The sequence below is a fragment of the Patella vulgata genome, chromosome 7 (genome assembly GCF_932274485.2).
Source record: "Patella vulgata chromosome 7, xgPatVulg1.2, whole genome shotgun sequence".
NCBI lineage: Eukaryota > Metazoa > Mollusca > Gastropoda > Patellidae > Patella > Patella vulgata.
The window spans coordinates 29359422-29381863 of record NC_065885.2 but is presented as its reverse complement, the minus strand read 5'-3'; the positions used below and the strand labels follow the sequence as shown (position 1 = coordinate 29381863).

The window sequence follows — 22442 nt, the reverse complement described above, 5'->3', positions numbered from 1 at the left end:
GTAGAAAGGAAGATTTTTATCAAATTTGTGTTTGCATTATTTCTATTTTTAAAGTAGATAGATAAATGTACTTACTGTTTTCTTAACAGATACATTTTATAAAGGAAATAAGATGATAAGGTAACAACAACCACTAATACTATTACAATAATAATAGTAACAATAGCGTGATGGGCACCCTGAAATAATAACAAATTTATTGTCTTATTATATACTGAAAGAAATATTCTATTCTGACATGTAGAAGAGTGGGATGGAAACCATGCCACTTGACACAATGAGAGAGAGAGAGGATTTAACTTAACTTGACACAAACCAGGTCGTTTCAGGACTAACATATGGTTCAATTTTACTTTAATAATTTGCTTGTGCATAGGGATCTTTAGGAGTGGGAGGAAATTAGAGGACCCGAAGAAAACCCGCAAGGTTGGACAGGCGACCCTACTCCTTGTCACAAACTAGCTGGAAATCGAAACATCACTTGACAAAATGACAGACCTTATGATGCAACGCACATGTTAACCATTCGGCCATTCAAATCCCTTCATCAATGACAGACAGTAGGATCTAAAGTGAATGCATTAGGTACAAAGCTATTATCACGTACAAGGACCGACCATTTTGTCTGGCAGTTTGGGTCCGATTTTTACAAAATTGTGACTTCTAGAGAGTCCACAACGTTGGTATTACATACTTTTTCACTATTTGCGTACGAGCGGTGGCCATTTTGTACCGCAATTTTGGTCCGATTTTCACAAAATTCAAACTCTGTTATCATTATGGTGATATAATTGTAAGGGTCCAATATGCGCGAATATCGAAAGGAACCGAGATCTTTAGGATATAAACCTATATTTCAAGTTTCGTCAAAACTGGACAAAAATTTTGACCTGTGTAGTGTTCACAAACAAATTGTGGACGGATGGACAGAGGTGATGACAATATACGTCCACATGAGAGATATAAATCAGGTTTAGCGTCCACTAGATACAACAGAGTAGGTAATTTCGGGGCTAACATATGGTTCAATTTTATTTCAATAATTCGGTTGCATGTTGAGGTCTATAGCTGTGGGAGAAAAACATACGACCTGGAGAACACCCATGAGGTTGGGCAGACAGAAAGAAAGCACACATATTTGGCTTTGTTTCATGTAATATTCTTATACCAGTACCATAATTTGTCTGATGTATAATACAACAATTTCTTTATACTGCTAATCCTATTGTACTATCACAGTGCTCACAGAAAATCCAGTTAACTGCAACAATCACAGGACAAATAAATCTGGCAGTTCCATCAATATTATATTTGAGAGAAGATATGAAATCAGAATTTGACACCAATTTTTGACAGATAAATTTTTTTTTTCAATGTTGCTGACTTTGCTGTCTGGGAGCTTTAACCTTACAACAGAACATCAATTATCCATGGTTATGACTTGCTACTTCGAGCATTAGCGTGATTTTAATTTGAACCAGAGGTATCTTATTCTTAAGACAACATAATTTTATATACTACTTACACTTTTATTTGTGTCAATAATTGGTTCAGCTTTGTGTTTTTCAGCCAGTTCTACTAAAACTTTTTTTCCTTCCTCACAATCTTTCTTCAAATCCACTAGTTTCTCTGTAGGTTTAAATCCACCTGTGCATACATCACCTGGTATTAACCGATATCTAAAAAAAAAAAAAAAAGGTAATACTAGCTACCAAACAAAAAATTTTGTAACATGATTTATTTTCATCAATGTAACAAATTTTTTCGTCAAAATTAATCATTTGGGCCTCTAGTTTTATACTGTCACATTAAATTTACAATGCACTATCCATTTGGAACCATAACACATGGACACCCTGTCAGATGCATTTGACGTATGACTTCAGATTTGAAAAAAAAATACTTGATTACAAACATAGCTTACTTTTAAACAGAGTAAAAAAATTATTAAAAGTACTTACCCATTAGTAATCAGTTTTTCTTCATCACCATGTTTACATATATAAAGATCATTTACTATATTGGGACTCTTTTTACATGCATCACTTCCAGCTGGTCGTTCAAAACCATAATCACTAGAAAACAGATAAATATTGTCATTCCTATACTTACAAGGTTTCATTAAAAAAAAATCTGTAATTAGTCTTAATTTGCATTCTTGGATTCCATTTTCTAAGCAACATCAACAATGGGATAAGTGAAAGGCAACACTGCATATTACAGTTTCGTCTGTGTTAAATAGTAAGATCTTTTGCCCATCCTCAAAGATAGGTAATTGTCAATGTCACTCTCTTCTATTGTAAATCATATTACTTTTAATACAATACAAATTACCAAATAAATTTCATTATCATAAAGAAAACCAACACTTGAAATTTAACTATATCTTTTATTTAGACTGTTATACAACAAAACAAACAAACAAAACCAGCTTACAGATTCAAGCTGTTTGAGAAGGTTATAGTCACCAGAAAGTTTGAAAAAATCTCTCATAGAATTACTTTGGTTGTAAGTTTTTAAAGTTATCTGCATAACTCCCAAACAATTGATGAGTGTTTTTGAATTTTAATACAGACCATATTTAAACTCCCAAGAAGTTTAGACTAAAACTGTGACTCACAGAATGAATACAAGGTTTGCGTTAATCACTAATACCAGCAAATTTGAAATAAAGTGTTTTAAAAACCTTAGTTTTGATTACAAAGTTTCAATGATAGGGCAAAAACCCACTAATACTGTTATACTAATACTATTAAAGACACACTATGGGAGATGAGATAAACAGCTGGCAGTTCTCACTATAATAGTTAAAAACTAGATAATGTAAAGAGAATTTGCTGAAAATTTCAGTCAAATTGATCCACTCTGAACTGAGATTTTAGCGATCACCATTACTAAAGTCGGTACGATAAAAAAAACACGGTCTCGATTATCCATTTCGTGATTAAATCATGAATGAAAGTTGAGCAGAAAATGGGATCCTAATCCAGTAAATATTGCAGGCTAGCGTTGACATTGAGAGTTGATTATGGTCTGGATAAGTTAATTAATGTCTAATTAATAATTTAGATAACATTTCAGGCCTAAACAAAGACCTGCAATAGGCAGATTTAGCTCTTGCATAATGTATGTTTAAACAAATAATCTCACAAAGTCAGAAAAATATATGTTCAAAACTCTGGTCTGTAGAGTGATACTAGGGTTTCCACGATCGGGGCAATAATTCAACTCATGACTGGTGTTATAGAACGGTATTTATATAGCCATCAACAGAGCATTAATTAGTGTGTTTTAATGATGGATAGCTTCATATGAGAGAATTTTATAGAAACATAAGAATATGGCCTCTATCCTTTGTATCGTCCAAGGGTCAAGCTTCACATCTACATCATGTGGATATATTATATCACTGATCACAAAATTTTCTTGAATTATAAAAATATCTTGTTACCTACCATTCATAATCTTCACGGGTACATTTACATTTCTGAGTGGCTGTACTTGGCTTATAAAAATAGTTATTTCTACACCTAGTAAAAAAAGACCAAATAATATATTTACACATATGCTTACACAATATTATTTTTAAAAGCCCACATTATTGTCGTTGTCGTCTCTGTCCGTCTGTCCACAATTTGTTTGTGGACACTCTACAGGTCACAATTTTTATCAGATTTTGACAAAACTTGAAATGTGGGTTTATCTCCAAAAGATCTCAGTTCCTTTCAATACTGGCATGTATCGGACCGTAACTTCATGGATTATGGCCCCAGATTGTTTCGAAAAATCACTTTTTTTAGCTTGTGGACACTCTAAGAGGTCATAATTTTTATCCTATTTTGATGAAACTTGAAATGTATGTTTATAACCCAAAGATCTTGGTTCCTATCGATATTCGTGCATATCGGACCGTAACTTTCTGGATTATGGTCCCTGATTGCACAAAAAATCATGTTTCTTTTCCAGCTTGTTCTCTATCTATCTCTTGCAAAAGGTGGGCATATCTTGCATGGCAACCGCTGGTTTATTAAAAAAAAACCAAAAAATCTGTAAAGTTTAATTATTATTAGTCTTGGTAACCATTCAGCAATTAAAACTAGTGTAATGAATGTAAGAATTCAAATCGTGGCCATTATCATGGCCAATGCACCCCCCTCTCAAAACTTTTATGACTGAATGTTTTCTTAAAAATAAGCCTTGGGTACTTATGATCTTGTGATAGGTTGAATATCACTGAACAAGAAGGTGTTCATCTCCTAAATATTATGATATATGGCAGTAAAAAGGACCAGTGTTAAACTTACCATGAATCTGGTTTTAGTTTCCTGAAGGTTTCTTTTTTACCTAGTAAACAACCATCAACACCTTTATATTCCTTTTGTCTCATGGATTCATGAGCTTTCCACTCTACATAATCATCTGAAGAACCTAAACACAAGACACAGCGTTTATAATAACAACATCATATTTGCGGTATAAAACTTTTAACTATTGCATTTTTCAGGGTACAGGTCAAGAAAAACAATTCCAGCACTTTAAATAAAAATCTATAAAATCAGTGTTACAGGAGCAGTTACTGAGAGAAATCGTTCCATGATTCTAAATTATATAGGATTTAAGGGGATTAGGGCGAATAATAACATCAAGTAAGGAAAAAAAAGCTAAAAAAGACTGACTTGTAGCTAGAGAGCTTACGAAGTTTCGGTAATAGAGGCATAAACTCCTCGTAGAATGAATACAATCATTTTTTGGATGAGTATCGACATAGTGATAGACTGAATGCCTCCTTGAAACTGGTCATCTTATTTTGCTCTAAATCAAAAAACATTTCATACTTACAATCCTTCTTAATAACATCTTTAAAATCTATGACGTTAATGGTCCATTTCCTTGTTTTTTTATGATAACCCCAAATAGAAACAGTTAAAGATTTTCCTCCAGGTTCAGTCAATAAACCGGTCAAGTTAATTTCTTCATCTGTAAATTGATACTCATGCCAGCAACGACCCTCATCAGTAGAAAATTTAATTTTGTTTGGTGTTGCAGTAGAAAGTGATGCAGCTACAATCAATCCACCTGAATCAGCAACTTGATAATGATGAGGACCATCTAAAACCTGAAGGAAAAATAAAAGATAGGTTGCCAGGCAACAAAACATACACCCACAGCAGCTAGGTCGTCCGAGCAGTCATCAAGAGTTGTCGCATATTTTTACTCTTGTCGGTAATGAAACATTTATAATACACTAAAATCTGATTAAGAGTAACAACTCATTAAGTAATTATCAGAAAATCATAAGAATTTGTATGGCCCATGCTAACATTAGTATTCAAAACTTTTAATATCATGGATTTAGCTGTTCAAGTTATCAAAATTCATTGAAAATTAATATACTTGTTTGTCTCAAGACCTTAAACTCTGTGTAAGCGAGGCCAATCGAGGCTACCATAGCCATTGAGCATGTTACTTGGTAATTGAGAATATGTGGGTGGAGTTATCGTCTGTCAATCAAACGATTGCCAATTCTCATAGATGGTGCAGGCACAACTGATGTCACAACAGTGACAATTCCGTTCAGAACAAAGTAATTTGACTGAAATTTTCAACATTTTCTTTTTTTATCATCTATTTTTGAATTATTATAGCAAGAATGACCAACTCATTATAAAACTCTTAACTAATGTATCTTTAATTATTTATGAATTAGTCCCAAAAAGACATAGTTTGTAATGAGTGGATCGTAAACTCCATTTCTCTCCTCCATGTATGTTATGGCTGTAGAATGGTGTGTCTAAACCTTGAGATTTTGATTATTCCTGGAAAACCATTGGCAAAATGTAACGCAAAATATGGTACATCTCTGATAAATGATCTGATTGATTGATTGAGTTAAAGAAATAACCTTTCTCCATGTATATCCACCATCAGCAGTTAAAAATACATCTGGTTCAGTTGTCTGAAGAGCATCTGCAACATGACCTATAATAATAGAAAAATTGAAAGTATCGTCAAAGATAAGTTGCCAGGCAACAAAACATACACCCACAGCAGCTAGGTCGTCCGAGCAGTCATCAAGAGTTGTCGCATTTTTTTTCTATTGTCCGTACTTAAACATTTATAATACACTAAATCTGATAAGAGTAACAACTCATTAAGTAATTATCAGAAAATCATTAGAATTTGTTTGGCTTTTAGTTCTGCCCCATGCTAACGCTTAGTATACGAAACATTTAATATCATGGAATTAGCTGTTCAAACATCGGAAATCGCTGAAAATCAATAGGCTTCTTCATCTCATGACCTTAAACACTGTGTATAAATTTAAAGTCAATCGGATATTAACTGTAGGCACTAGAGCATCCACAAGTAATTGTGGACGCTGGACGGACGGATGGACAGACAGACAGGGGCGACGACCATATATGACCACATTTCAATGTGGTTAAAACAAAGTTTGGATATCACAAAACCATCTTAATAGAATCTAATGTTTCGTAAGTGTAAAAACTTACTTCTTCAGAGAGTGTTTGGATTCCTCTCTCTTTATATTTATTTGGATTCACATTTCAATGTGGTATATAAAAAAATGACTGTGATATACATAATGAATTATTTTCTAATTAGGTTTTACTCACAGTAGAATATTATTAATATGTTTTGCTGGTGCTATTTAGGCTAAGTAATTAGAAATTCAATTAATTTTATGGCTGTTGAAACAGAGTTCCCCAAATTTGCAAATCACTGAAATAATAATTCATTCATTTAAAGATGCATTATGTACGATTTCGATAAAGAGCTGACAGTTCTTGCTATAATAGTTCAAAAATAGATAATGAAAAGAGAATATGTTAAAAATTTATGGCCGTCTGATGAACAGTGTAGTCTTGATTGTCAATGCTACTGTTGTTACAGATTTAGCCCTTACATAATGCATCTTTAAATAATTTAAAACTGCAGTAATTCAAATCCCAATTTATACTTACCATGAACTAAAATTAAACCTTTAGCATCAGCAACACTAAGTGGTAGCTTAGCTCGAATACCACGAGTTACACTGTATTTATTGTGAATCTGTAGAAAACATCCCTATAAAATATAAATTAATTAAAATATAAATTAATTAAAATACTATGATTTTATAAAAAAACCATCACTACCAAATATAAATTAATTATTAAAATTTCAAAAAACATTTCTACCAAATATAAATTAAAAGAACTATGATTTAAATTTCAATATGAAATGATACAGGTCTAAATAGTAATAAGTGATTTTCGAAATTTCCTTTTAGAAAGATGAAAGATATTTTTTTTCTCTTTTAGGTAATTTGCAAAAGAAAAGCATATGTAAGCTTACTTTGTTTCCGATATAAAAAAATGGTTTTGTATCATTATATATACATAAATTTTTAGGCCCCAACTTAGGTTAGGTTTTAGCAATTTTATTAACTTATGGTCTTCCCAACATGAACTGAATGTCTATATCTGCCTAATACTGTGCCTTTAATTTATGAACAGAAGTCCAGACTAAGTAATCAATTCATACTTACTTTCAATTTATCTTTACATTCAACATTTTCAGGTGCTTTAATAGGTTGCCAGATAGCACCTCGGTCAAACGTTATCATAGAATGTATAGAATCATCACTATCTATCTGACTGGCCAGATACACTCCACGTAATGACTCAACTTTATAGAAATCTGTTACACCACGACCAAAGTTAGGATAAAGATGTCTTTGAAGTGATTCAGAATAAATGATTCCTTCTCCAGCAGATGTGTATAAGGTACCATGACCAGTATCTGTAATAAACAAAGAATTTATAAACAATATTCGTTTAGCCAAAGTAACTTTGAAAACTGTTAATGAGTAATTTAATTCAATAAGTCAATCAAATATAAAAAGCCACATTTTATACCCCATGCCGGAACCATTAAACGTTAATTCAATTTTTCGTGCTTGAGAGAATTGATCTCTGGAGTGGTACCTGATCTCCGGAGTGATCACTGATCTCTGGAGTGATCATTAATCTCTGGAGTGATCATTAATCTCTTGAGTGATCCTTAATCTCTTGAGTGATCAAAGTGTATCTCTCAACAAGATTTACAATTGTACATTCATAAAAATGGAGCATTTTCCTTGTGTCTCAATATATGTGGGATAAGCCATATACTGGTATATGTAGATGATTTGGTCACATTATTTACAGCTTAGAGAAATAATCTATATTCTTAACTCTAACATTTTACGTACCTCCAGGATTATCAACATGCATGAAGATAAGTTTTTCTGACATATCCAACACTGAATAAAACTGTAAATAGATACAAATGTTACTTATAAATCTTACTAAACATTCACTTAAAACATAATCGACTCATTCTTTATCTCTATTAATAGAACTCATTAGTTCAGGGCCTTCTTTCAAGTGTTCTGAGAGAGATGGTCTGTGAAATGAAAAGATGAAACAAGTTGCTATCGATGGCCTGGGACGTAAACAATACTAGATGGAATACACTTTGCTATTATTGTTATGAACATATTTGTAGCAATATTTATACACATTTGTTTTGCTGCATCACAGAATAACTCACTATAAAAACTTACTCGGTCTACGGTTAATGTAGGTAACTGAGCTTCACTCCATGTTGCACCACCATCGGTGGACACTTTCATAATTTTTTGAGCATTCTTAAAAACAGAATAAAGTATTAAATTAATATAAATAATTTTCTATTACTTTTACTAAAGGAAAAAGTAATCTGCTTAGTACTATGTGTCATTTATGCATGCACGACACATTTATCGCCGCAGTGTACAACTCATGTAGATCATCAGATTTCATATCGAAAAGGGAGAGAGAGAGAAGTGGGGTTTAACTTCCACTCGATACAAACTAGGTCATTTCGGGACTAACATATGGTTTAATTTTATTTCAATAATTCGCTTGCGCGTAGGGGTCTTTAGCAGTGGGAGGAAACAGGAGGACCCGGAGAAAACCCACGAGGTTGGACAGGCGACCCCACTCCTTGTCACGTACAACCAGGGATTCGAAACCACGCCAGTTGACTCAATGACAGGCCTTATGATACAGCGCGCTCGTGCTAACCATTCGGCCATCCAACACCCCTATCGAAAAGGGATACTAAGGTCAAACTGAAAAGCATCAGCAAAAAAGCACGGTAAATCTTTTCAATCTATGCCCTATAGAGGGTAGGGTCTCTAAAATTTCTCACTAAACAATACTTCAATTAATTACCTGTTCGGCAAAAACTTCCTTGAAAACAGATGCATAAAGAAATTCTCCTTGAATTCCAAATGAAGCAACTTTTTGCAAAATAACACTCATTGACTTTGAATTGGCATTGTGTTTACACAGCTGATACTCTGTCTGATATTTATCTATAAATATAATAATACAGTTCACACTGATTTTTAATTAGAAACAAATGCACAATCCCTGTGAATCTGAACAAATTAAGCCCAAGAACTGTAGTGTGTTGAACGTTTAGAAGAAAGCTGAATGAACCAACAGAAACATGTAATGATAATATAAGACTACATTTGATGTGGACGTAAAAAACAACACACATTAATTATTCAAAGTAGCTTATAACTATTTCTTCAATAACGTCTTACTGTGATACTCAGATAAAATAAAATAATTACCTACCAGTTAATAGTCTATTAATAAAATCTTGCACGGAGGTACTTTCACTTTTTTTATTACTATTAACTAGACAAAATACAAATTCATCCTGTTTCGATTCTTTTGTTCCCCTATAACCAAATAAATTGAAAACATATTCATTACTGAGATACAAGGGAAATTCACTAATTTTATAATGGATGATTGTGATTCTCGTTTAAGAGATACACTTTAATCCTGCTATTCTAAATGACATAACAGATCATTAGATGTTGAAAATCACGATCTAATGGTATACATGGGGTATAGAATGTGGCTTTTAAAATGCTATGGTCAGCAGAACTCCTACAGTTCTGTGGAAGACACAATATCCGAAGGTTTGGATGTCATCACACTACTATCCTGAAGCTGTAAGCCTCAGCAACAGCATTACAACACCTCTACAAGATTAGCAGATTATGCAGCAACATCTGCAGTATCGCACGCTGCTGTCTTCATGAACTACTGCTACAGTGAGGGGACCATATGCATTCATCAGAGCTGACAAGTGTTCATTCTGATTGTGCTTTGCCAGACTGTGTGACAGATAACCTAACAAAGCCTTGATATCATGGCACTGCAATGATCAGTTACTGAGTTAGATTTGAGGATATAATATTATTCAAAGATGCCTTTACATATCAAGCCAACCTGATGCGGAAATAAAACCGAAGAGTGAAGGTTTCATAAGGGGGATAACTCCATTTTTCATAATATGGACAAAGGCAAGTAATTTTCTACCACTGAAATCATTGTAGAGTGGATAGTCTGCTCTAACAAATCAGGTTTTCTCCTTGTACAACACTCCTTTTCTGAATTGTCTTCAGAGACAAGTAGCAGGCAATTATGTTTTGATGCAATATTGCTAATCATAGAGGGGATTTTCCTTGATGGCATGAGATCGGCATTATATTGATTTTTAACAAGAACCTTAACTTCTATCGCACGATGAACAAGATACTTTGACTTATTACTTTGGGTCTGTTTCATTTATTTAAAGATACATTATGGGAGATACGATAATGAGTTGTCAGTTCTCACTATAATAATTAAAAACTAGATAACGTAAAGGCAATTTGCTGAAAATTCCATTCAAATTGATCCACTATGAACCGAGAACTAAGCGAATGTAATTTCTGCCTAGCCTCGGTCATCATTACTAAAGTCAGTACGATAAACAGCATAGTCTCGATTATCCATTTAATCGAGAAGGAAAGTTATGCAGTAAATAGGCTCATAATCCACTTAAGATCGTAGGCTAGTGATGCCATCTAGAGTTGATTATGGTCTGGATAAGTTAATTAATGTCTAATTAATAATTTAGATAACATTTCAGGCCTAAAGTTTAGGGTATAATTTAAAGTTTTAAAGTTCATAATATATTTGAGAAAACGCAAAAAAGAATCGTGAAAAATCGATTCTGCATCCCGCGATTCAATACAGGTATCGATTCAACGATATATCGTGCCAGCAATAGTCGGCAGTAGTTGGTACACTAACATTCTATCGTTTTATGATAACAAGTAATTTTGTAGGAATATACTGACATAAATTTGAATACCGCAAGAGAATTAAATATGAAAAATAACGAGGTGCACTTATTTTTTTATTACGTATGAATTTGAATATGTTGTTGACACGTGGTTTTTGTGTGTGGTCTAAAACTGCTTGTAGAAATAACGATAAGAGTTATGTCCCTTTATTTTCGGTAAAAATGTCTGACAAGAAATGTTTTGAAATCCTATCTCTGCATCGAAGGTTGATTAAGGTCTTTTCAAGGTAATAAATGTCTAATTAATAGTTTATATACCATTTCAGGCCTCAAGAAAGACCTGTAATAGACAGATTTAGCTCTTGCATAATGTATGTTTAAAGCCTTAGGTCTATATGAATTTAGCAGTATTTTCAACAGTTGTCACTAATTATTCCTTCACTAGAATTTCTAACAAAATATCAGCCATATGGCATAATTCCAACACATATTAAAGGATAAAAGAAAGAAAGGATTAAAAGATGTCACCTACCAAACAGCAGTATGAATGTTTTCTCCATCATTACCAGTTACAGGTGATTTCCAATTATCGGTTGTTACGTAAAGCTGAAAATTATATTTGTGTAATAATTAAAACCCAAGAACATTGCATAGTGCACAAAATTAATGTAAAACTCACAAACATTGGGAACTGACTGTTGGAGTTTACAGATCATCAGAATTTATTAGAACTTTTCACACAAAATACAATAAAATTCATTTGACACGTTATTTGACTGACTGTCAAAGAAATCATGAATTTACTGACTTCTTTAGTAATAATTCTACATACCAGTAATCAAATTGAAAAAAAAAAAACCCAACAATTCCTCAAATACTACTTATTTACTTGTGAAATTACTAACTTTATGTTGACCTGAAATAGCCATGACGTAATCTTCTTTGTCAGATGAAGAGTGAAAGATTAGAGCCTGTGGGATTTCGTCGTCCATGGTAATGATTTTTTTTTTCCATGTTAGTCCACCATCGTCTGTGAGTAAAACATAATTGTGGTAGGTGAGGAGATAGATCTGAAATAAAACAAAGTTTGTAGAAAAATTCACTGGCATGTGAACAGTATTTTCAAATTTGTTTATTTTTATTTAGTTATGTGCAATTCAATAAAGATTTCATCTTATGAATACGTCTTAAAATGTAATGCTTAGTTTGATACATGATATACCATTTTATATTTTACAAATTTGATTAAAACTTTAAGGCCGCGGTTAATTAATTGTTTATTTCTTATGACCTGAGTTTGTAAAATACACATGCTACATGAGGTAATTATTAATTATTGGGATGAAATTTAATTTTTTTCTTCAGTTTAATGCTGTTTCTATTACAGCAATAACCAATGTCAGTTACTTGGTCATTGAAAACCCAACGGTAACCAGTGTCCACGATTTATTTACATTTAAAGGGGCATAATGGAAGATTAGATGAAGAGCTGGCAGTTCTCACCATAATAGTTAAAAACTAAATAATGTAAAGGGAATAAGCTGAAAATTTGCTCCACGCTATTATTAGCGACTGAATTTTAAGCCTAGCTGCGATCATCATTACTAAAGTCGGTGCGATAAAAAACATACATGTAGTCTAGATTATCCATTTTTGGATTTAATTATCAATAAGCATTTAGCAGCAGATTGGATTTAAATCCAGTGAAAATCTGATACATAAGATGGCATCGAGGCAGTGATGGGATTTCGCCTGTATATTTCGGACATATCTGATACTATTTTCCTAAATTGTCCAACCAGGAATATGCCCAATTGGACATCAAGACATGGTGAATAATATTCAAAATTGCAAAATTAATATAGGGTACTGAGTGTATATCTACCACTCAACACAAATATATACTGTCATAAATTTGAATACCGCAAGAGAATTAAATATGAACCAGCGGCTGCCAGGCAGGATACACCCACATTTTCGAGAGATGGATAGAAAACAAGCTAAAACGAAAGTGATTTTTCCTACAATCAAGGGCCATAATTCAGGAAATTACAATTCGATATGCGCAAATATCGAAAGGAACCAAGATCTTTGAGTTATAAACTTACATTTCAAGTTTCAACAAAATCGAATAAAAATTGTGACCTCTATAGGGTCAACAACCTTGATATACCATATTTTTACGCAATTTGAGAACGAGGGGCGGCCATTTTGTCTGTCAGTTTTGGGCCGATTTTCACGAAATTTGAACTCAGTCGTCTTTAGGGTGTAACAGTGATATAATAATACATTTTTTTAAATCGGATAAAAATTATGACCTCTATAGGGTCCACAAGCTAAAAACGCGATTTTTCGTACAATCAGGGGCCATAATTCAGGAAGTTACGGTCCGATATGCGCAAATATCGAAAGGAACCAAGATCTTTGGGTTATAAACTTACATTTCAAGTTTCAACAAAACCGGATAAAAATTGTAACCTCTATAGGGTCCACAACCTTGATATACCATATTTTTACGCTACTTGAGAACGAACGGCGGCCATTTTGTCTGTCAGTTTTGGGCCGATTTTCACGAAATTCGAACTCAGCCGTCCTTAGGGTGTAACGGTGATATATTAACACAGTTTTTTAAATCGGATAAATATTATGACCTCTATAGGGTCCACAAGCCAAAAAACGCATTTTTGCGTACAATCAGGGGCCATTATTCATGAATTTAGGATCCGATATGCGCGAATATCGAAAGGAACCAAGATCTTTGTGTTATAAACTAACATTTCAAGTTTCAACAAAATCGGATAAAAATTGTGACCTCTATAGGGTCCACAACCTTGATATACCATATTTTACGCTATTTGAGAACAAACAGCGGAAATTTTGTCTGTCAGTTTTGGGCCGATTTTCACGAAATTCGAACTCAACCGTCCTTAGGGTTTAACGGTGATATAATAATAAATAATAAATAAAAATAACGAGGTGCACCTATTTTCTTTATTATGTATGAAATTGAATATGTTGTCGACACGTGATTTTTGTATGTGGTCTAAAACTGCTTGCTTAAATAACGATAAGAGTTATGTCCCTTTATTTTCGGTAAAAATGTCGGACAAGAAATGTTTTGAAATCCTATCTCTGCATCGAAGGTTGATTAAGGTCTTTTCATGGTAATAAATGTCTAATTAATAGTTTATATACCATTTCAGGCCTCAAGAAAGACCTGCAATAGGCATATTTAGCTCTTGCATAATGTATGTTTAATAAATATTTATAGATCGGAAGACTTTGACATCATGATAAATAAGTTTAAATTATTAGTGATATGCTTCCTAAGTTAACCTTCTTTAGTTCATTCATTCTTGGCATATCATTTCTTCATCTTTCCTTTAACAGGTTACGAAATTACCTGTTCCAAACTGACCTGTTCCAAATGGGTTGATGATTTGTTCTGACATAAATAATTAAAAGCATACCCTTGAATTTTTAAATACAAAATAAGTTTGATTATTTAACATGTCAGTTATAAGAATTTATTACATGTCATGTTCGTTTCTCTAGCTATGAAGGAAGATAGTACCAGAGTGCTAGTCAGGTACATAAAACAATTTAAAAGACATATATATCTGTCTTTGTTTTTAATTACGTAACAGGTCTTTGGTGAATGTTGTAGCGACCATACGGCTTCAACACTTCCTGTTTTACAGATGAACTCTGTATATTTTTGCACATTGTAGCCTACATGTACTTTACTTATCACCTACGGTGCCATGACACATGTTCATCAATAAATATTAATAGTGGATTTTAATAAGTCAATTAATTCTTCATATTTAAAGACAAACAAATATAGTTTTACAGGACAAATTTTTAACTTCACTAAATTTGACCCAAAAATTATGGAAGTGTGTAATTATTACGGATGAAAACGGACATGAGAAACAAACAGTTAATTAACCGCAGCCTAATCTTAGGCTATTTATTGCTTTGTAAACTTTTAAGGTAGAAAGCAAAGTATTCATCTGCTTATTCCTTATTTACCTTTTTAGGATTATGAGGATTTCTCTGGACACCATCATCTTGGCGTATGACAGCATGTTGTATAAGATCATTCTGTTTAGTCCAATTTCGACCAAAATTTCCACTACAATTAAAAAAAGAAAATCATCTTTGTATTCAAAATGTGTAAGGTCATGCATTGTACAGTCTTTGTAAAGTTAAATACACTCATAATTGTTATCACGCTTCTTTAAAAACATATAATTCCACAAAATTTACGAGCCTAATTAGATACTCATTGAGTCAAATACATCTCAAACTACCCACCAAGAAAAATATATCTGCTGCTTAAATCAATATATCTGTGAAAAATTGTTTGCATATTTCAAATAATTCAATCATTAAAGCCACTGACTGTCATTGGCTTTTTATGGATGTCTAATTCTCCGCAACTTACTTAATTCATGGTAAAATGTATTGAACTGATTATCTAACCCTTAAAGGGGAAGACCAAGGATTTTCAACAAGGTTTCCATAAATCTTAAATATATATTGATAAATAATCCCATCTGTAACACAAGCAAAAACGTTTTTGTAAGCGAGAAATTAATTTTTATTAAACCGGAAGTGACATAGTTGGTTCAACACGCTCAATGGTCTCTATAGTAAGCATACAGATTTGGCATAAGTTTACAGCTGTATTGTGGTCACGCGTCGTCCTTTGGCCAAAAATGTGATGAAATGGGCTGTTTATTTGGATATTATAGACACGAATATATGTTTTTTTAACGTTTAGTACACTAAGCTGTCGCGTAAATTCAATCATACTGAACAGTCCTCTGTGCCTCAATTCACGCCACATGGCTAATTGTTTACATCACATGGTTTGATTGACAACTTGCCAGTGACATGTATTTCGTCTGCTTCGATGTTTTTGTGCTTGCTGGCAGCTTTTTTCAACATAAACAGGTCAAAATTACGGGCATGTAAGACATATAATATAGTGCATTTTGGCACATAATGTCGACGTGAACGGCTTTTCATTTTTCCTTCCATTTCCTCTTGAGAATGGCTAGCGTCGAATGTTACTGTAGACCCAATAAAAGAGATATTTTATATTCCAATACGCTGGTGTTTGATGTTGACATTCTTTGGAAATTTATATATTTATTTGAATATATATGTGCCACAAGTCCGTTGAAATAAATAAAAACACTGTCAGCAGACTCAGCACTCACAAAAACATTCAAGCAGACGGAACATCTCTCACTTGCAAGCTGTCAATCAAACCATGTGATGTAAACAATTAGCCATGTGGCGTGAATTGAGGCACAGCGTACAGTTCAGTATGAGTGAATTTCTGCGACGGCTTTGTGTACTAAACGTTAAAACAAACATATATTCATGTTTATAATATCCTAATAAACAACCCATTTGATCAGACTTTTGGCCAAAGGTCGAGCGTGACCACAATACAGCTGTAAACTTATGCCAAATCTGTATGCTTACTATAGAGACCATTGAGCGTGTTGAACCAACTATGTCACTTCCGGTTTAATAAAAATTAATTTCTCTCTTACAAAAACGTTTTTGCTTGTGCTACAGATGGGATTATTTATCTATATATATTTAAGATATAGAAACCTTGTTGAAAATCGCTCGTCTTCCCCTTTAATTTAAAACACAGCCAATTACACCCAGTACTAGTAGATAATCTCCCTGCTTAGATATCAGCCAACACTTACAGGTAGTTCTGTCTATTTTTATATTTTCTGCATAGGATGCTTTCACAATATTGTAGTTTGGAAGTAGTTGGTGATCATGCTGGCTCTAATATAACTTTATGAGTATGTAGTTACCATGCAATGAGCAACAACTCACATTGATAAACAAATGGACAAACAGAGGATGGTGGTGTGTAAATTATGCCATTCAAGTCTTTAATTCTTAACACTTAACTATGACCTAATTAGGCTCAAACAAAGATATCTTTAATCTTTGTTCTTTTGAGCTTTCTGCTCTGATTAAAACCAATATATTTTATTGAGGTGTGTTCTATTTACCTTCTCCATAGATTAGATGCTTTATTAACAAAACTATCTTCAGTTGTAACAGCTATCAACACCTGAAATATTCACAATCATATCAATTCAATATCTCAAATAAGTTATTTAATTTAATAATAATAACATTTTTCTTGAATTATATTTCTAGAAATAATCCTTGTATAATATATATATATAATGAAATGGAGTTAAGCTCTTTATCTAGGTTATTTTGTGAGAAACAATCAGAAGGTATCTATTTTAATAGTTAACATAGAGTATTGTTATGACATCATTTTTTTTCTCTAAAAGATTATTTGTTTTATTCTTTCAGTCAGCCATTAAACATTACATTTCTTTTTCACTGATCAACAATAGTCTCACAACTGAATACATATATTATCAAGTCAATTCTATATTAAATGAAGATTTAATAGTAACAATATTTATTTCTTCTAAAAAGTTAGGTAACTATTAAAAGTAATAACTTGTTGCTATGATTTATTTATAGTCTTTGTCAATAACACCTGTTAGAAAGTGCTTACATTATGCATACCACATATCAAAATAGATGTTTGTGTGTTGGACTTATTCATAAACTGAATGGCTGATGTTTATTATGTATAATCAAATTCTGTTAAATAAGAATTAGATTAAAATATAACTATTAGTACATTTAATTTTATTGTAAATGCTTTAAACGTGACCTAATTTCCTGAATTAAAATTGATTTTTCACTAATTTAAATAGAATCAATGAAAACTATTGTCACCGTATGTATAAAAATCTGAGTGAAATATTTCACGGAATGTTGATAGATTATTTTAATAGTATTATCTTTTTATATCAAAATGTAATATTATGGAGCAATAAAATATCAATCAATTACCTAGTGTATCACAATATACACAGAATTCAAAATGATAAGTTTAGAAAGTTATTCATTGCAACTTGCAACAGCAACTTACACGAACATCTATAGATACAAATGTATTACATGTAACATAGGAAATTAGTATTTTTCAACCACATAAAATAGACATGGTTGGTTGTGTAGTTAAAGGAGCTATGTAAATTTCAACGTTAGCGATTTCCGCCGTTCTGCGAGAGTAGTCTTACTTTCCGCCAATACACAAGCCGTGACGTCATTTTAGCCCTTCTGCTTATAGAAATATCTAGACTAGAATATGAGCAGAAGGACTAGAATATGAGCAGAAGGACTAAAATGACGTCACGGATTGTGTATTGCCGGAAAGCTACAACTACTCATGGAGAACGGCGGAAATCTACCTGGTGAAATTTACCAGTGGCAGGTAACATTGACATTTGGGATTGTGTTTTACTTATGGAAAAGATACATGTTACATGTATGTTGACATAATTCCTTGCATTATTTAACCAAGCGGTTGCCAGGCAAGATACGCCAACATTTTGCAAGAGATGGATAGAGAATAAGCTAAAACAAAGATAGGTTGCCAGGAAACAAAACATGTGCCCACAGCAGCTAAGTCAACTGGGCAGTTAACAAGTGTTGTCGCATATTTTTTTTCTTTTGTCAATAATGAGAACATATTTACAACACATGAAAATCTGATAACAGGTAATAACCCATGAAGTAATTATCAGAAAACATTAGAATTTGTTTCGATTGCTTGTCTCAAGACCTTAAACAATTTATAACTTTAGCCTCTAGAGCGTCCACAAGATTTTTCAAAGTGATCAAGGGCCTTAACTGAATAACTCTGGCAGTAATTATCGGAAATCTTTGAAAATGAATAGGATTCTTTGTCTCTTGACAGTTAAAACACTGTGTATAAGTTTAAAGTCAATCAGATTTTAACTTTAGCTTCAAAAACTTCTACAAAATTTTTCAGAGGTCAAGGGCATAACTCTGACAGTAATTACAGGTATTGGAAATCTTTGAAAATCAATGGGCTTCTGCGTTTCATGACCTTAAACACTGTGAATAAATTTAAAGTCAATTGGATATTTACTTTAGCCTTAAGAGCGTCAACAAGATATTTCAAAGAGATCAAGGGCCATAACTTTGGCAGTAACTACCGGTATCGAAAATAGCTGTAAATCAATAGCCTTCTGTGTCTCATGACCTTAAACACTGTGTATAAATTTAAAGTCAATCAGATATTAACTTTAGCCTCTAGAGGGTCCACAAGATATTTTAAAGTCTTTAAGGGCCATAACGTTAACTCTGGTATTAATTATCGGAAATGGCTGAAAATCAATCGACTTCTTCGTCACATGACTATAAACACTGTGTATAAAATTAAAGTCAATTGGATATTAACTTTAGCCTCTAGAGCATCCACAAGATATTTGAAAGTGATTGAGGTCCATAAACACTGTGTATATTAAAGTAGCTAAGTTTCTAACTCAATATCATCCAAAATCTTGACACTGAAAACACGATTTATTTGGTGGTTTAAATCAACATTGATGTTGCGATATTACCGGGAAAAGAGGGCCTTCTGATATCCAATATTTAAGACAAAATAAACATTTTACAATTGGTACACGAATCGTGTACCATAATGCGTTTCAGCACTATTTGAAATAAGGGACTCGAAAAACGAGGCTAGGCATATTCCACAAGTCATGTCAAACAGTGATGCTTTATTCTTAATCTTATCTGGAGAGCATGCCCAATAAATACTATCGGTGTATACTGGAATAACCAGACGCTAGAGATTGAAATTCGATTGAGAATACTGGAGTATTTCGCCGAACCTTTAGAACTGATTAGAAATTACAGTAAAAACAGAAACGATTGAATGTAAATCAATTTATATACATTCATATTACATTATTGTATGCGTTGCGACCCATTTGTGTCAATTTCTAGGTCCCAAATATTAGCGACTTAGCTCCTTTAACATTAGCCTCTAGACAACAATATACGACCACATATCAATGTTGGTGTATAAAAAGCAACATATCTGATGCATGGGCTTGGTTCGGTGAAACCTATTTAAAATATTTGTAACTTAAAATTTACAATTGCTCCACGATACTTGAAGAATGATTGTTTTATAAAATGAGTCAAAAAAGGTTTAATAACTTTTCATTAATTCTCCAAAATAAAACCACAGTTTATTATTATAAACATTTCACTTACCCCATCATCATTTGTACCTGCCCATGCTAGGGCTAATTTCAAATTGGTTTCATTAACAAAAGAAAACTGAAAAATAATAAAAATTAATGAAAACAAAAGCAAAATTTGGAAAAAGGAACCATTCAAAAAAATATAGCAAATAGATGCCAATCGACCTTGTGTCCTGATTCTCCATGTACTTTCCTGATTTCCAATAGATTTATAATTATAGATCTCTGTTTACCCATAGCGGAAAATGTTAGTCATGGAAATCAGTCAAGACATTCAGTTAAATCTAATAGACATTCCGTACATCAAGTTTGAACATTTTATCTCAATTAAAAGCAGAGTTTTGTGTCCTAAAGTCTTGACAAATCAAATTGCTAATCGCTACATCTATTTAGCCTTTACTAAGCAAAAAACTCTGACCATTGCTTTATGTCAAGGTATACTCTGAGTTTAAACCTATACCAGTACTCTGAGTTTGAAACTATACACCAGGTTTTTCATCAATCCCAGTTAAACATACATTATGCAAGAGCTAAATCTGCCTATTGTAGGTCTTTCTTTAGGCCTGAAATGTTATACTATTAATTAGACATTAATTAACGTATCCAGACCATAATCAACTCTTGATGGCAATGCTAGCCTGCGATCTATAATGGATTATGCTCCGATTTGCTGCATAACTTTTTTTCTCGATTTAACGGATAATCGAGACTATGATTTTTGTCTTACCGACTTCAGTAATGATAACCGAGGCTATGCAGAATTTTCGATCGCTCATTTCTCGGTTACATTATCTAGTTTTTAACTATTATAGTGAGAACTGCCAACTCGTTATCTAATCTCCCATAATGTATCTTTAATTAAAGGAAAACTTAACGTGTCCCTCAGCATCGACAAATCAAATTGCTTTAAATATCTTTGATTAGACTACACCAAAATTGTTCATCATTCATCTAATAAACACCCACATCTATTGAAGCAACATTATTGTTTCCTAATTTGTTCTTTTACTCAATATAAAACCAAGATCTAAATTGATTTTGTGTTTAGTAAAAAGGTGATTTGGACTGACAGATCGACGCTTCTATTATAATGTCAATAGTCCCTATTTTTCTCTGAAAGGTGGGCGACAAATTAAAACCTTGACTTAACCAAAAACTTTGTCATGAAGGTTAAGCCCAACAACTGAAAGTGGGATACATGCAGCTTTTGAAAGCATGGTTTAAAGGTATGGTCCAGTATGCGGGTAAATCACTAAATACATTGTACTGTCAACTGGCATTGGGTCTGGAAATGGAGAGGAAAGTATCAAAGTGTTAACAGAGCAATATTAATGGGTCTACATACGGTAGCACATTTCTGTCCAGCTTCATTTCGGACTCAAACACAGACGACCTTTTGGACTCAGTTTGACGACGGTTTGGACTCAACACAGACGACCTTTTGGACGACGACGGGTCAGACTTACTTGACGACTTTTTGAATTCGGTCTAGTGACATTTCGGATTCAGTTACAGACTCGAATGAATAATTAATAGACTGTGATATATATTACTATTAGTAACAGCTGTTTTTTCGGGGTTTGTTTTATATGAGACTGATAGTTGTCTTTTGTTTTATAAAATTCATTGGTGATTGTTGAGACCGCTAATAAAAGATTGTTTCATCGGTGGGTATTGATCTTGAGAATAAAATATTGTTGAAAATTTGTGTGTATTTAGTAATACTTCAATCTGATTAAAATACAGATCTATATTTCGTTTCATTTTTTATACTTTCAATGGCCTGACCGGTTGTAGTATAAGGTTTTGTTAGAGGTTTTACGAACGGCTTTTGACCCTATGACGTCAGACATCGCACGCCAAGAAGTCGTCATAACAGATGGTTTCAATGGCTAACCCTCACGCCATCCAGAACACAGGTTATATAACAACTCTTCCAGACCCTAGTGAGGTACAGACAAATAAAACGAAACTTTGAATTATAAAAAACAAAACGAAATAGGATCTGTATTTTAATCCGATTGGTAGGCCTAATACTTCCTTTTTTCTCAACCGGTAAACGAGCTTGACTGACCGATCACTGCTCATATTTTTATAATT

General features: G+C 33.0%; 1 protein-coding gene across 1 annotated transcript in view; it reads right to left on the bottom strand.

Moving 5' to 3' along the window:
- Nucleotides 1–22442, bottom strand: part of LOC126827091 (sortilin) — a 31253-nt gene that overhangs the window by 7305 nt on the left and 1506 nt on the right. The window contains exons 2-19 of the mRNA XM_050556285.2: nucleotides 20353–20418; nucleotides 17238–17299; nucleotides 15217–15319; nucleotides 12087–12251; nucleotides 11714–11787; nucleotides 9675–9781; nucleotides 9261–9403; nucleotides 8609–8692; nucleotides 8255–8315; nucleotides 7550–7803; nucleotides 6984–7086; nucleotides 5903–5979; nucleotides 4840–5116; nucleotides 4305–4428; nucleotides 3456–3530; nucleotides 1962–2075; nucleotides 1526–1679; nucleotides 76–179 (exon numbers count right to left, since the gene is read on the bottom strand). Of these exons, the coding sequence (XP_050412242.1) occupies nucleotides 76–179; nucleotides 1526–1679; nucleotides 1962–2075; nucleotides 3456–3530; nucleotides 4305–4428; nucleotides 4840–5116; nucleotides 5903–5979; nucleotides 6984–7086; nucleotides 7550–7803; nucleotides 8255–8315; nucleotides 8609–8692; nucleotides 9261–9403; nucleotides 9675–9781; nucleotides 11714–11787; nucleotides 12087–12251; nucleotides 15217–15319; nucleotides 17238–17299; nucleotides 20353–20418 (2147 nt within the window). The remainder of the gene's footprint in view (nucleotides 1–75; nucleotides 180–1525; nucleotides 1680–1961; nucleotides 2076–3455; nucleotides 3531–4304; nucleotides 4429–4839; nucleotides 5117–5902; nucleotides 5980–6983; nucleotides 7087–7549; nucleotides 7804–8254; nucleotides 8316–8608; nucleotides 8693–9260; nucleotides 9404–9674; nucleotides 9782–11713; nucleotides 11788–12086; nucleotides 12252–15216; nucleotides 15320–17237; nucleotides 17300–20352; nucleotides 20419–22442) is intronic.